Source organism: Alligator mississippiensis, chromosome 5, assembly GCF_030867095.1.
Source record: "Alligator mississippiensis isolate rAllMis1 chromosome 5, rAllMis1, whole genome shotgun sequence".
In the NCBI taxonomy this organism is placed as follows: domain Eukaryota; kingdom Metazoa; phylum Chordata; order Crocodylia; family Alligatoridae; genus Alligator; species Alligator mississippiensis.
Window position 1 is genome coordinate 92,226,374 of NC_081828.1, and position 14,650 is coordinate 92,241,023.

The window sequence follows — 14,650 nt, forward strand, 5'->3', positions numbered from 1 at the left end:
TATGTTCCTAAATTCCCTGGCCACCATTTGTGTTTATTTTTTCATGTTTATAGTTTCCTTTCTGTTTGCATGTGTTTTAAATGTTATTGCTCATGAAAGACTTGTGGCAGCAACAGTGAATGGTTAATTAATTGACTGTGTTGTGGGTAGCCAGTGAAGAGGGCATGCAAAAATACATGGTTACATTAGAGAATGTTCACTATCCTCTGATCCAGGGGTGGGTACTATCCTCTAATCCAGGTAGAGGACCACTTAATGAGTTTTGGTGAGCTGCCAAGGGCTGCAAGGGTAGCCCTGCCTCTTACCCCTGAAACGACTCCGTTTGGGAGGGGAAGATTGCCAGAACAAACCAAATCATATACTAAAAGTCAAACACCTACTATAATACATTTTAATTTAATTACAAAAAATATTTTATTGTGATTTGTGTTTGTGTACTGTATATAGAGATGATTATATAATAACTCAAAAATAAAGTCTTGCTTTTGTAAATTGTGTGGGGGAGGGTTGAAGGTGGGGGGTGTATGGTGCGGTGTGGAGAGTGTGCATGTGGGGGAGTTTGTGAGGGGGTGTGGCTGTGTGGAGGGGGCAATGGGGTATGTTGGCGGGGTTGTGGGGTCAGGATGTGGATGTATGGGGACCCCCACCATGATGCACAGCCCTCACTGGCAGCAGCAGCAGCTTGGGGTGATTGTGGCCTGCCCAAGCACTGCCACCCAGTGATGCACAGCTCCAGGTGCCAATGTGCTAACACTGAACGTGGTGGTGAGGAGCACAGTCAGGCCAGCCCATCTCTATTACGTGGGGCTCCTCAAGATGCATGTGGAGTTCCCAGTACTTGCACACCACCAGGGGAAGTCCCACGTGATGGAGCCACCTGACTTCCCTACCCCTGCCATGCAGGTCCCAGGCCTCTGCTGGAAAGCACGGGGGAAGGTCTCCCCTCCACTTCCAGTAGAGTGCCAGGAGCTGCTATGAGTACTCCAAGCACCTGATTGCTGCTCCTGCTGGTTGATGGCAGGGGCTGTGCACCATTGTGGGGAGGAGTATGTTGAGGGGGGATCCCCACATCCCCCTGCCCTCCCTCACACCCACAACCTGCCCACCCAACCTCTGCACTCCTGCCGCTCCCCTGGGCACAGGCTCCATGCTCCTACCAGCCCCAGCCCAACACTCCACACTCCCACCCAGTTGCAGCTCCCCTTCCCCCCACCACTCCCACTTCCCTACCTGCTGCCTGGAGTAAGCACTGCAGGGCCATGAGGAGAAGCTGCTGGATGCCAGAGAAATTGAGCAGGTCCCCCAGTGGCTGCAGCAGTGGCAGCAGCTGCCCTTCCTAGAAGCTGCATGCTGGCTAGGGTTGCCAACCCTCCAGGATTTGCCCAGAGTCTCCAGGAATTATATATAAATCTCCAGGAGACTGCCGACAGTCACCCAGGAGATAAATGATAGGGCATTCATTAAAATAAACATCAACTATTGAATCTAATTTACATAGTAGTCCAGTGGGTTTTTAAACTGTAATAGTAATGTGTATTTGCCTTCACTAATGTCATTACATCATGTGATGAAACCTCCAGGAATAGATTCAAAGAGAGCTGGCAACCCTAGTGCTGGCTGGGCTGAGCTGTTCTGTGCACAAGGGTGGGAGCGAGACACAGAGGCTGGGCAGGGTACAACTAGTTGGTGGGCACCTGTGGGCCGGGCCATCCCTGGGCGGGGTGTGAACTGGGGTAACCACCCCAGGCCCCATGCTTTGGGGTACCCCGCAAACAGTACTGTATGGGCCCTGCTACAGCCACCGTGTGCCACCAGCTCCATGCTCTGGCTGCTCACTACCCCACCCTCACCCCCCACTCTGCTCTTCTGCCACTCGCCACCCTTGCATGCCAGCCCCTGGCCCCACACGGGCTTATATGCCCCAGACCTCACACATCCCTAGGGACGGCTCTGCCTGCGGGCAGGATGAAATTGCCGGGTGGGCTGGATTTGGCCCAAAGGCAAAAGTTTGCCCATCCCTGTTCTAATCGCTTTCCTTTATGATCATTTTAGGAGTTAGAAATGTCAAATTGTAGAGAAAATTCTTCTTTTGAATAGGTAGTGTTCCTTCAAAATAGTTTATTATGCAGGTAGCTTTTTTTTAAGGTTCACTTTTTTAACAAAGGAATTGAAAAAAAGAATTAAGGGTCCCCATATTATGATAAAATTATTGGAAAGTTAAGTATTTCAGGGAACTGCTAATGATTTAAAGCAGTGGTTCTCAACCATTTTAGACTCAAGGCACCCCTCCATAACTTTATGAATTGAGTGGCACCACATTTCAAAACCTAATTTATTTATTACAATCCTTACCTCCTCGGAGAGGGGCCAGGAAAACAACCAGGCAGATAGAGCCTGAACTTAGCTTATCTACTTTGCTCCTCCCACTGCCTTTATCACCTCATGCTTCCAGAGGCACCCTTCAAAGGATCTCACGACACCCTGGTTGAGAATCACTGGTTTATACGGACTGTCAACCTGAAATCACTGTTCTAAATCTTGTCCAAAACATCAGTATGTCACCATTATTACTAATGTGATATTTGCTTGCTGGCCTGACTGAAAAAATTTGCTAATTCCATCCAGTTCCTACTGGCAATAGGTCCACAAACACAAAAATAATTGTGATTGGAAACTGTAGGGCCATAGAAAACTTCACTTTCCTCTTAGTTTCACAGGGATGATCTTCATTGGTCAGAATCAGTATGAGCTATATAAGGAGCATGGCAAAATCTACCGGCCTGGCTGTGTCTGTCCTCCTGGACTTGTGGATATGAAGTCTACTGTGCTTTCACTCACCTGTACTTTCAGCCTGACATTTTTCACTGAACCCCCAGTCTGTTTAAAAATTACAGTTTGGGAGGGTTTGGTTAATCACAGACTGAACATGAGTTAGCAATGAGACACAGCTGCAAAAAAAAAAAAGAAAAAAAGCAAGCATAAATTTGACGTTCATTAAGAGAAGCATCATGTACAACGCATAGTAAGTAAACCGTTCTCAGTGCTGGTTAGGTGTCAGCTGGAGTATGATATGCAGTTCTGGGCTCCACATTTTAAGAAAGATGCATGTCCCATAATAGGAGTCTTTAAAATCTGTAGTAGGAGTACAGTATACGTGGTGCTCACCTTTTCCTGTAAACTACCATGTTGGACATTTTCTCTCCCCTAACCACCAACATGCTGGCAATTAAACTAAGCTTTCTCCAGTCTCTGCTCCTAAAAGACTACAGGACATGAAGGAGCTGGTTGGACAGGTGAGAACTCTTTATTGATTTTTTAGGTAAATCTGATATCTTTTATTAGATCAACTAAAATAATTGGAAAAATTGTTTTTTGCAAACTTTTGGGAACAATTACCCTTGTCAGGCAGAGGAAGCCTCATTAAGCCTGACAAAGCGTGTTTGTACCTAAAATCTTGCAAAGAAGAATTTTTCCAACTATTTTAGTTGGTCCAATAAAAGATATCAGATTTACCCAGATAACCTTGTCTGCCTATGTCCTTAGACCAAGAGGGCTACAACCTACACACCTGATAGCTCTTTATTAATATTCTCCTGACTACTCTACAGTTTTACTATGAGGCTCTATTCCTATTTCATAAGGAAGTACAAGAAAGTACCTGGGGTAGGGGTTTCAGAGGCCAATAGGTAGTAAACATTAACTTTCAAATGGTGGTCATTGGTTTATTCCCTTTGTTTCCTCTTCCAATTCAGGCTGCAAGCCCAGCTTGCACAGAGCTGGAAACAGTCATGTTGGATTGGCTGGGGAAGATGATTAATTTGCCTGAAGAGTTTTTAGCTGGGAGGGACGGAGAAGGTGGAGGAGTCATTCAGGTAAGATGAGAGAATAAAGTAGAACATGCAATGAGCTGGCAGATTTTCATTACTAATATAGTCTTCAAACTAGCCCTGTTGTTGATACAGCCTTAAATTTATCTTGTCAAAGTGTTTTAATTTGGGATTTTACTGGATATTTTTTATTAAAGTGTGGTACAGTGACACCCTAGTATTTCCAGGCTTCGCAAATCTGCTCTGAGCATTGTTTGTCTTTTGCTTGAGAGAACATCAAAGTAAAACTGAGCCTCTCCTTCCTTGTCTAGTGATTCCAATTTAGTCTGACCTGGGTCCTCTCTACAATGTCAAAGGCAGCAGGCCAAGGATACAAGGAGTGATGTTTTCCCTGCTCTGTTGCTTTGAGAAATTCATACTGAGTGATTAAAATATTTATTTGGTCAGGTGAGGGAATGCTGCAGTTTAGCAAGTTATGTGTAGAACCAGGAGTTTTAACTTGCCTCTCATGCCCAGGGTCGTATAGGTTTGGCAAGTCGGCTAGCTTTTCTTTAATTAAAGTTTTTTCCCCATATGCAAATTCTAGATAATGGTAATTTGCCTTCCTCATAGGAGGATTTTTAGGCATCAATAATATTTCTAAAGCACTTTGAGGCCTCTTGGTAAAATGTGCAAAAAAAATGCAATGTAAAATTAAAATCACATCATGCAGTAAAGTCACCACAAAATTTAGAGGTATGCATCTTCTGTCTTTCTCTTTCATTCATTACATTTTTTTAACCTATTATGAAGAATCTTCCTCCAGGTTTGACATAGGAGAAAGAATGGTCTTGTGGTTAAGGAACGGAGTGTGAACCAGGAGATTTTGGTTAAGTTCCTAGCTCTGCCATAGATGTTTCAATGTGATTTATGGGCAAGTCACTTAATTTTATTGTGTCTTAGTTTCCTGATGTTTAGGATCAAGGAAGACTATGCTAGGCTGGGGAAGGCACTTAAAGACATAGCTCATGCAACTTGTTAGTTCAGTTATCATTTGAAAGAGAAAACTATTGACTATATCATCCAAAATGATCTGTGCCTTATCATCAATAATATTTCTTATCCAGTTTATATAAGGGGTCTGGGAGGGTTTAACTTAGTATCACTCTCCATGGTACAAAATTCCCTCATGCCCATATATAGATCTCTGTCCATAACCAAAAGGCAATTCTATTTTGGATTTGCTTTTGGCAAGTAGCAAGAATTTTATGGAAGAGTTGGCTATGGAAACTAACTTTGGATTGAGGATCATGAGCTGATTCAATCTAGCATATATTGTAGGATAGATGGGAGCCAGTCTATAGCTAGGACTTAAGACTTTAGAAGGAAAAATGTTGAGAAACTAAAGAAAATAGAAAGATCAACTGGATTCAGGAGTGTTGGAATTTAGTGCTGTACAGGCATAGAATTACTTTCAGTCCACAGGGCAAACCTATCTGGAGATCTCAAAGAAGATATAAAGTGATAGGGAAGGGCTACCATCTTCCTTTGAATAATCATCTCAAGTAGAATATTAACAGTGGGCAGAGAATATTCAAGGAACAGCAAAAATGGGTTAATGAGGAAGAGAGATACGTTGGCGGTTCAAAGGCACAGGGATAAGATGAGAATAGCAAAAGGCTGTTGGAATTGGACCTTGCAAAGAAAATGAAAATGGGCAATCAGAGGTTTCCACTCATATAATCCAAAAGAGGACCAGGAGGGAAGAAGTAGGGACACTATTTAGGGACGCTATTCACTGAAGATAAGGTGGAAATTAAGGATAATGTAAGTATGGCCCAAGTAGCAAATGAACATTTTGCCTTGATTATCAATAGAGACAAAGATAGAAATGAAGTTCAAGATAAGGAACATAATGGAAACAAGGATACAACAATGGAAATGACCACATCTGAGGTGGAAGTAAATCATAGTTTGCTTCCTATGATGAAATCAAGGAGTTTGAATATTCTTCATCTGAGACTATCAAAAGAATTTGCACATGAAATAGCAAATAGTACAGCCTGATTCTTTAATGTATCTGTCAGTTCAGAGATAGTATGTTGGGAGGGGGAGCAGGAATAGCCCAGATTACCACAGACCCAACAATTTAATTTCAATCTTATGTATTATGCAAGGTATCAAACAAAAATACAATCAAGGATATGAAGGTAAACAGAAAATGGCACAAAACACAACGTGGTTTTATCCAAGAAAAATTGTGTCAAATCTCTCGTATCCTTCTAGAACAGGATAACCGATTTTTTAGATAAGGGAAATGCAGTGAACCTAACCTACCCAGATTTAAGCAAAGTATTTGATACTGTGCCTTACAGGAAATTATTGAATAGAAGAAGATAGTGAGTAATACCATAATTAAAAGGTGGATAAGAAGCTGGCTAAAAGGGAGATTTAGCAAGTTATGTCAACAGAAGAGGTGTTAGGCTGGATAGGAGTTACTACGGGGTCCCTGAAGGCTCAGTGTCAGGACCCACCCTGTTCAATATTGTCATTATTGACCTTAGTACCAAAGTAGATGCATGCTTCTGCAATTTGTGAACAACATGAAACTGCAAGGTATCCAATATAGAAGAAAACTGGAATAATTTTCCAGGAAGAATTAGACAACAGTGGAGTACCATTGTACAAAACATACCACATGTACTTATGAAACAATACCAAGAGCTCGCACTGTAAGGCAGAGACTCGCATACAGATGACAACTGAGGAAGAGAGGAACCTCAGTTTTGTGGTTGATCAAAGGATGAGCATGAGCTGCCAGTGATGCAGCTGTAATATAACCTAAGGCAAACCCTTGTATTTATTAGGTAAGGCGTTTCTATTAATAAATGGGGAATATTAGTTTCACTGCACAAGGCACTCTGAGGCCCCATTTAGAATGCTGTGTCCACTTCTGGTTGCCTACATTCAAAAAAAGATTAAACTGAAAGAAGTCCATGGAAGGGCGATTGGGGTTGTTAAGGAGATGGAGAACCAGTCATAGGGGAGCAGATTGACTTGTTTGCTTATAAATACATTCACAGGGTGATTATCAAGGAGAAAGAGATATTTAAGTTAAGGAACAGTGCCAATACAAAATTAGAGGGCTATGAATTGGTCATAAATTTCTACTGAAAATTAGAAGAATGTTTTCAGCCACTAGAGGACTGTATTTCTAAAATGCTCTTCTGAAAAAAAGGGGAGGGGGAGAAGAATAAAGATAGGATTGTTTGGTAACATAGAGGTGTTCTTGGTGTAGTAGTCTGAGTATGTCATAAATGGATTTGATATTTTGGGATCCCCATGAAGGGGCTTTAGGAAAACGATCTCTCAGTGAGAATTGTTTGGAAATCCCATATTTGTGGGCTTTTACTGGTTTCCTGTGATGGCAAGGAAGATTTCCCCTTTCTATTGCTTCAGTATTATTATGTTTTTCTTTCTCCTTCCTTTAAAGCATTGGATATTGGCCACCGCTAGAGATCAGTTTCACTTGGGTATTTGAATGTTCCTAAGGGTACCAAAAGCCCCTCAGATATTTGTCTGGTAGATCTGGCATCTCATACCCAAGATCAAACTGATTGCCAAATTTAGGGTCAGGAAGGAATTGTTCTTGCCCAGATTGCCCCAGAGTATGGGGGTTTTCCCTTTCCTTAAGTACAGGCCATGGTTCTCTACCTAGGATCATCTAAACATATTTTAAGCTAATTTCCTGCCATAGTGGTGTCATGGTATTGACCTTGTCTCTTCTTGTTTGCAGTGGCACTCAGCGGGTTTATTTTTTAACAAGGCACTTTTTAGCTGTGGTGTGTATGAAGAATTTGATTTGATAGTCAGTTGACCTTTCTGGGAAACTGGGTGCCTGCAAATGCAAGGGGATAGACTTAGTAACTGGGAGGCCCCTTTCAGACCTGTTTTCCTAAACTGGAGGATAGTAGCATGACCATAACTCACAGGCATGATATGACATGCTTTCCTACTATGAAGCAGGTAGAAATAGCAACTCTGAGATGAGCAAACATGCATCACCTGGCGCAGATATGGAAAAGATTGACAGATGATAGCTCTTTCTCAATTCTGTGAGTGGTGGTGCATGGCCATTCTCAGTTGGTGGAGCAATTTGTCTGGTTAATTCTGATAATGAATGAGACTCTGGCACCTCTGTAATATGAGACTACTAATGTACACACATACTATTTTAATAACTAAGTTAACCTCCCTATAAACTAGTGAAAGGGATCCTGGTCTTCACTATACCCCACAACATTAACAGCAGCAGCAATAATAGGAGTTTCTATCTCAGTTTCTTTGTCAAGCTCTCTTATGGGCAGGGAATAAGAACCTTTTCCAAACCAGTTGTTCTGCCCCTTCCCTCCCTATACACACATTTCATAGATGGCTCATCAAACCTGCCTCCATTCTTTAAAAATAATCTATCCTACTCTAAAATCTCACATGTTAAATCTGCTTACTTGTCATCTCTTTAGATTATGGCCAAAACCAGGCTTGTACTGGAAAGCTGGTGTCAGCCAGAAGGACTAGCACTTCATGCAAATCCAAATTTGGATCACCTTGCCCTCCCTTGAGATCCAGTCATGTCTGAGGAAAATTTTGGCATGTTTTTGTCCCTAAAAAAATGCCAGGTGAATTAGTGCAGGTGATGAGTGCTGGATTGGCTGCCTTGGTCACAATGCTTGCAGGAGGATGCGCTAAGAATTTTCTATTAAAATGTTTTGGGGGTTTTGTTGTTGTTTTTTATTAATGGAGAATGAGGTTTCTCACGGGCATCCCATGTCTCCATTCTTTATGAAATGAGGTCCCCAGCTGGATTGCATCTTTTTTGATGCACTGTTTTGCCTCTTGGTTGAAAAAGAACATTGTTCATTGTTAACTGACTCCATATTACATCAGAGAGGGCTCCTAGGCAACAGAGAAGAATAAAAGCTTAAGACACTCAAACTACAGTTTCCATGATTCATTGCACTAGCTTAGCTGGACATAGATTAATGTCTAAGAGGTATGCAGTGAAATGCTGCTTTTTGTTTAAACAATGGAAAGGAATGATTTTGATGTGGGAATCTTGAATCATTGTATTTCAGAATGAAATGTTTCTAATTACATTTTTTCAGAAAGTTCAGTTCCACGAATGGCTTTGTTAATTCAATTTCTTATCCTAATTTGGAATAAAATGCATTTTGCAATTTTGAACTTTCCTGTATGATGACAGTTCTGATTTTCTAACTCGCAGCCACAGCACATGTTCAACAATGTACCCTGATGAAATGCACCAGGGCTGTTCAGCACAGGGAAGTGAAATGTAACTTCTCAGGCTAAAATTGAATATGATTTTGAGAGGTGATTATGCATATTAGAGTGCAGTGAAAGGGGCTGCAGAGGCTTTCCTTACATTTCATTCAAACAAATTCAACAATTTATTACAGGCAATACCTACAAAGTTCCTCTCTTGTTAGAGAAGAATAGTGCTAGTGTTATGGTAATGGAAGCAGCATAGCAAAGCATCCACCATAAGCAGGGTATACGCTAAAGTCCACTGACAGAACACCTATTAGAAAAACCAACATGGGTTTATGAGGCACACTTCATGCAACAAACTGAAATATGTGGTAATAAAATGAAGTGGTTTAAAATTAGAACTTATAAGGTAGAATCAAACTAAACAACCCAGTTAGCTGGCTGAACCTCCAGTGCATCAAAAAGCAGATATCTACTAGAACATTGACCCTCCAAATGAACACGTGTATGTTCCTTGTATAACAGAATACAATCCATAAAGCAGAGCATATTTCTTAATGGGACAGACCTGCTACTTTGAGCATGTACGTAAGAGTTATATTATGTTTCAGAAGCATCCTCCATGATGCTTGTTTGCTTTTCACTAGTCACAAGATTTCCCTTCTTCAAAACCAAACCAAATGCAATTATTTAATGATGATTCAGGGTTTGGGCAAACTTTTATACCATTGACATCAGTGTAAATCCAGAGTAATTCCTTTCTGGCTCCATGCTGCTGGATGTTTTGGGAAAACATAATTAGTCTGACTTGTTTTTTTGTATGTACATGAAGCTACCTTTTCTTCGCTACCCAACAGCATTGATTTTATTTTGTTCTAACAAAAGTAGGCAATTATGCCTGGTGTTTATCAGCAGGCTATGTCACCCTTCCAAGCTGAAAACCCTTGATTGCCCATAATTTTGGAAGATACTAACGATCACTCTGATCTCATCATCAAAAAACTGCTGCCATTTGAGATGAGGCAATTTTTGCTGTTTCTTTTCGAGTCTCCCTCTTGAAACAATAATAATACAAATGAGAGAGGGCAAGGAGAGGCAATGTGAATCTGAGGCTGCCCATCATTCCTGAGGCAAATACCAGACAGTTATTGCAGTATTGGATAAGCTGAACCTGTGAAAATTGGCTCTTAATTACATTTGAAAGCCTACATCAATACAAAGCGCATTCTTTGCTATGTGCAGGGTGACACTTGAGAAAGCCAAAAGATGAAAGAAATTTTCAGCTCAGTGCACTGGTGGACATGAGCATCAGCTCTCACCAATATTTCTTCCGCCTCTTGAGCCCACTCACCATAGCAACCTTTGTTTGCCTGCAATAAAAGGGAAGGTATCATCACTGTTCACTTAGCATAGAGTGCAGCTTTTGAGAAGGAAAAAAAAGGTTGCCTTTCAAAAGTGGAAGGGCAGAGAGTAGCCTGCTTAGCAGGTCTAAGATAAACATGCTGTGCAGTAACCCACCTTTCCCATTTAGTTAAAGTGACAGAAACTTTTATTAGTTTATATTTCACAAGGGACGTTTTTGCTGTTGTTCAGAGAGGAAGAGGAATTTTAACTCGGACAATAAAGAACCCACAAACAAACAATAACCCAGTCAATCCACTCTTGTTGCCTTGGTGATTCTTATTTGGCTATCAGCAACCTGGAGAACTTGAGGAGAACAGGAGTTTTTCCCCCCAAAGTGGTTGATAAGAGACATCAGAGCAACATGAATATCCTGGCTCCAGAATCGAGGCTCTGCCCAAGCCACTGATTTCATTCTGAAGAGGTGACTTTTAGTCAGTTACAACATTCATTTATTAAAACCAGAGCCCATTTTAGGATCTACCTCCCTCAGGTACTTGTGTGGCCTCATCACTCCATCTACCGAGCACATCATCCTGTAATGCACTGAACTGCACGGTTGGCATGCAGTAGGAGCTAATTGTCCACATTTTACAAACAAAGACTGAGACAAAGACATGTTTGCATCCTCTTGCCAGGATGTTCGTAAGCACACCTCACCCCTAGTACCTGTACACGTATTCCACACCCAGAAATAGGCTGTGAGGTCATATGCTGTGTAGGGTTGTGACCCTACAATCCTCCAGCCAGGATTTGACCTACTGAGAGAGATTTGATCCTCTCTGAATTGCATCTGGACACTTCATGGAAATGTGGACACCTACTCCATAACTGGAGAATCAAAGAGAGTCTGGGTTGCAATTGTGGTGCAATTTTTCAGATGGTGCAACGCATTGTGAATGATTGCTCAATTAGATCATTTAATGGCAATCTAAAATCAGTCCATGAAGCTAGCCCTGAAACAGATGAAAAGCTATCAAATGTAGATATTAATCTATGAATGTTGTAATCCTAAAATGTCATACAAAAGAAGACTCTATGTGCGGCTGCCCTCAGCAGTTGCTTTGAAGCGTGCTAGAGACTGATGTCTTAAGAGGAGCCCCCAGGAGGATACCTCTAAGTGGTTTCACCCTCTTATTTCCGGGTTTGGGGCACACCTGCAGGAGTGCATGTCCAGAATGGAACTCAGTTGCCACAGTGTAGACCTGCCTTAAGTGGCTTCCCCATCCATTGTCTGTTGCAGAGTGTCACAACCCAAAGGTGTGATTTTTTGTTTGTGTGTGTGCTTCGGCACCACTAAATTATTTCCCGCCAATTTGTCGCTTTCTTTGCACGGTAGAGTTCTCTGCTGCTAGAGAGAACTCTGGTGCAATGGGGGATTTCCTGCCAGATTATAGCTTCTTTTCAGTGTGCATCTCTTTTGCATCGTAGTGATGTACGCTGTAAAGAAGTTCCCGCCATTTGTATTGGGATTCGCGCCATATTATTGGCCAATTCCTAATGTAGGCACACGTGGCGGCTAGCGATTGGCTTGCTAGCCATACAAAAGGCTTGGGTAGTTTCCGCCCAAGTCGGAGGAGGGAGGACGGGAGAGATTCTGTGTGAAGATCTCCAAGTGCTGCAGACCCTCGCGGACCCGACGCGCCTCCCCTAAGCAGGCAATAGAACCGAGCCTACAGAGCTTTTGCTTCTCGCCTCTCCCCGTCGCCGAGCGCAATCCTAGACGTATCCCTTTGCTGTAACTTCGGACCCGCGGAGCCTAAGTAACTCTGGGGAAACTTTTCGAGCCTAACCGAACCCAATTTTCGAGCCCACGGAGTCTTAACAGCTCCAGGGGACCTGGAAACCGAACCGGACCTGCGGAGCCTGAACAACTTCGTGGGAGCAATCGATTTGTCGTGTTCCTCTAGTGAGGATCCAAATGGGAGCTGTGCCTGGAAACCTATCCAGCCTACACCAATACCATCTTTGGGTGTAAGTAAACAATCTTTTCAATCAACCATTACGCCTCCGTAACTAATTTTAACTTGCATGCGCTAAACCGCCCCGCGGTTCTCTCCCGCCCCACGTGCCCGGGCTGCCGGCCACAGCCCGTATGCAACGAAGACGGGCCCGGCTCGCCCCCGGCTCGCACATGGCGACGGGAATGAGATCGGAATCGCTGCCGCACATGGCGACAAAGGTGGGATCGGGGCGCGGTCCACACACAGAGCAGAGAGAAAAACTTGAATCTCTGGATTTCAAGCTCTAGTGCACTGATTCCCAAGGGGTATCCTATAGCATACTAATGTGCTGTGAGATTTTCCTGTGTGAGGAGATCTTCTCCCCTGTTTGGCACCCAACTCCTGCCCCAGCTACTTCTGTGGTACCTGCAGCTACTCCTCTGAGGACAGCTGCTGCTGCCATGTCCCACCCTTCTCCGTACCGAGGCAGCCCTGTGCCAGCCACCCCAATGCTACCAGCAGCGTGCTCTTCTGTGCTTAGGTGGGCAAACAGGCAGATGAACAGATGAAGTTGCACTCTGCAATCAATCCAATTTGTCCCCTCCACTCCTCCCATGCTCCCGAAGCCATCAGGAGGGAGCTGTAGGGGTAGTCACCAGTGTGCAAGACCCTGCAGGAGCAGCCTTGGCCATTTTAGCAGGCCTTACCCCATGAGGTACAGAACAGGGGCAGAAGGGGGCAGATAGTAGGAAGAGTGAGGTACAACTGGGTGAGGTCTTGTCACTGCTGCCCTTAAATGGCACCATCTAGATCAGTGATTCTCAACTTTTTTAGTGTCGAGGCCCCTCCCTATCTTTTATGAGTTTAGATCTATTTGGACAGGGGTTACGGTTAGGTGTTAGGGTTTAGAGTGAAGTGTGCTGCCAGTTTTAATCCAGAAAGGAAGTGTGCCCAGGTAGCAAAAGTTTGGGAAGCCCTGCTCTAGTGCTTTAAACACCAGGAACATCCTAAAAGACCTGCTCAGGAACAGGTCCCTCTTTAGATGATATAAATATTGAAAAGATACTGAATTCTGCCCTTTTCAAGAATAGAAAAGTCACTGGGAAAGAACAGAAGTCATTGTAAGCTTCACAAAAACAGTAAATTGACAGCTTTCCATTGTATGAATGGGGAAACTGAGGCCAGCTCTACTGTTAGGAGCCCAAGCATGAACATTTTGGTTCAAGCCACATGTCTGAATTTGTGGTGAAGTCAAGATGTGAGCCCAGGTTTTCTAATGTCTCTTTCTGTGTTAACAAATCATGCTGAAACCACCAGAAGAGTACTGTGATTTTAGGTGCAGTGTTTTGGAAAGGCAGCGTAGGAAAAAAACAAAACATTTTATCAGAAAGAGTGCATCTCAGATAATATTGCCTGCTGGCAGCATGTGATCATTGCATAGGTCACCAGATTGCATTTCTTGAAAAGGTTATAAATATTTATAAAATCCTGTTTGCCTTGGAGAAGGTAGAAATGGTTGATTAGATACAGTGTGGTATTATTCAAGTATGCTTGACCTCTTGTAATACATAGTCCCACCGCTCACGCAGGTTTCTAACCTGTGTACAGGACCTCCACCTGACACAGGAGGTACATGGTCCCACTAGGGGGAATGCCATACTGGATCTGGTATTGGCAACGGGAGATGACATGGTAGCGGACCTCCAAATTGGTAGCCATCTGGGGGACAGTGATCACCTAATAATAGAATACATCATAAGACGTCGAGTGGGTAAGGTAACTAGTAGGGTGAAAGTGCTAGACTTTAGGAAAGCTGATTTCAATGAACTCAGGCGATTAGTCAAGGACGCACTGCAGAGTAGGAGATTTGAAGAAATGGAAGCCCAAGAAGGGTGGCTGTGCCTTAAGAAAACAATCCTCCGGGCACAAAGCAAGACGATCCCTGAGCGAGGCAAAAGAGGGAAAGGGGCCAGGAGGCTTCCCTGGCTGACCACAGAAATCCAGGGCAGCCTAAGGGACAAAAGGGGAGCACATAAAAAGTGGAAACAGGGAGAGATCACCAAACATGAATATACCTCCTCTGCTTGTGCCTGCAGGGAGGCAGTTAGACAGGCCAAAGCTACCATGGAGCTGAGGATAGCAACCCAAGTAAAAGACAACGAGAAATTGTTTTTTAGATATATAGGGAGTAAAAGGAAGGCCCAGGGAGGA

The 14,650-nt window shown here is 43.2% G+C and overlaps 1 protein-coding gene across 4 annotated transcripts in view; it reads left to right on the forward strand.

Annotated features, from left to right (window-relative positions):
* The window catches only part of LOC106736839 (aromatic-L-amino-acid decarboxylase), a 126,881-nt gene that overhangs the window by 42,575 nt on the left and 69,656 nt on the right, over positions 1 to 14,650 (forward strand). For all 4 annotated transcript variants that reach the window (XM_019483868.2, XM_019483867.2, XM_019483869.2 and 1 more), the window contains exon 4: positions 3,753 to 3,872. In XM_019483868.2, the coding sequence (XP_019339413.1) occupies positions 3,753 to 3,872 (120 nt within the window). The remainder of the gene's footprint in view (positions 1 to 3,752; positions 3,873 to 14,650) is intronic.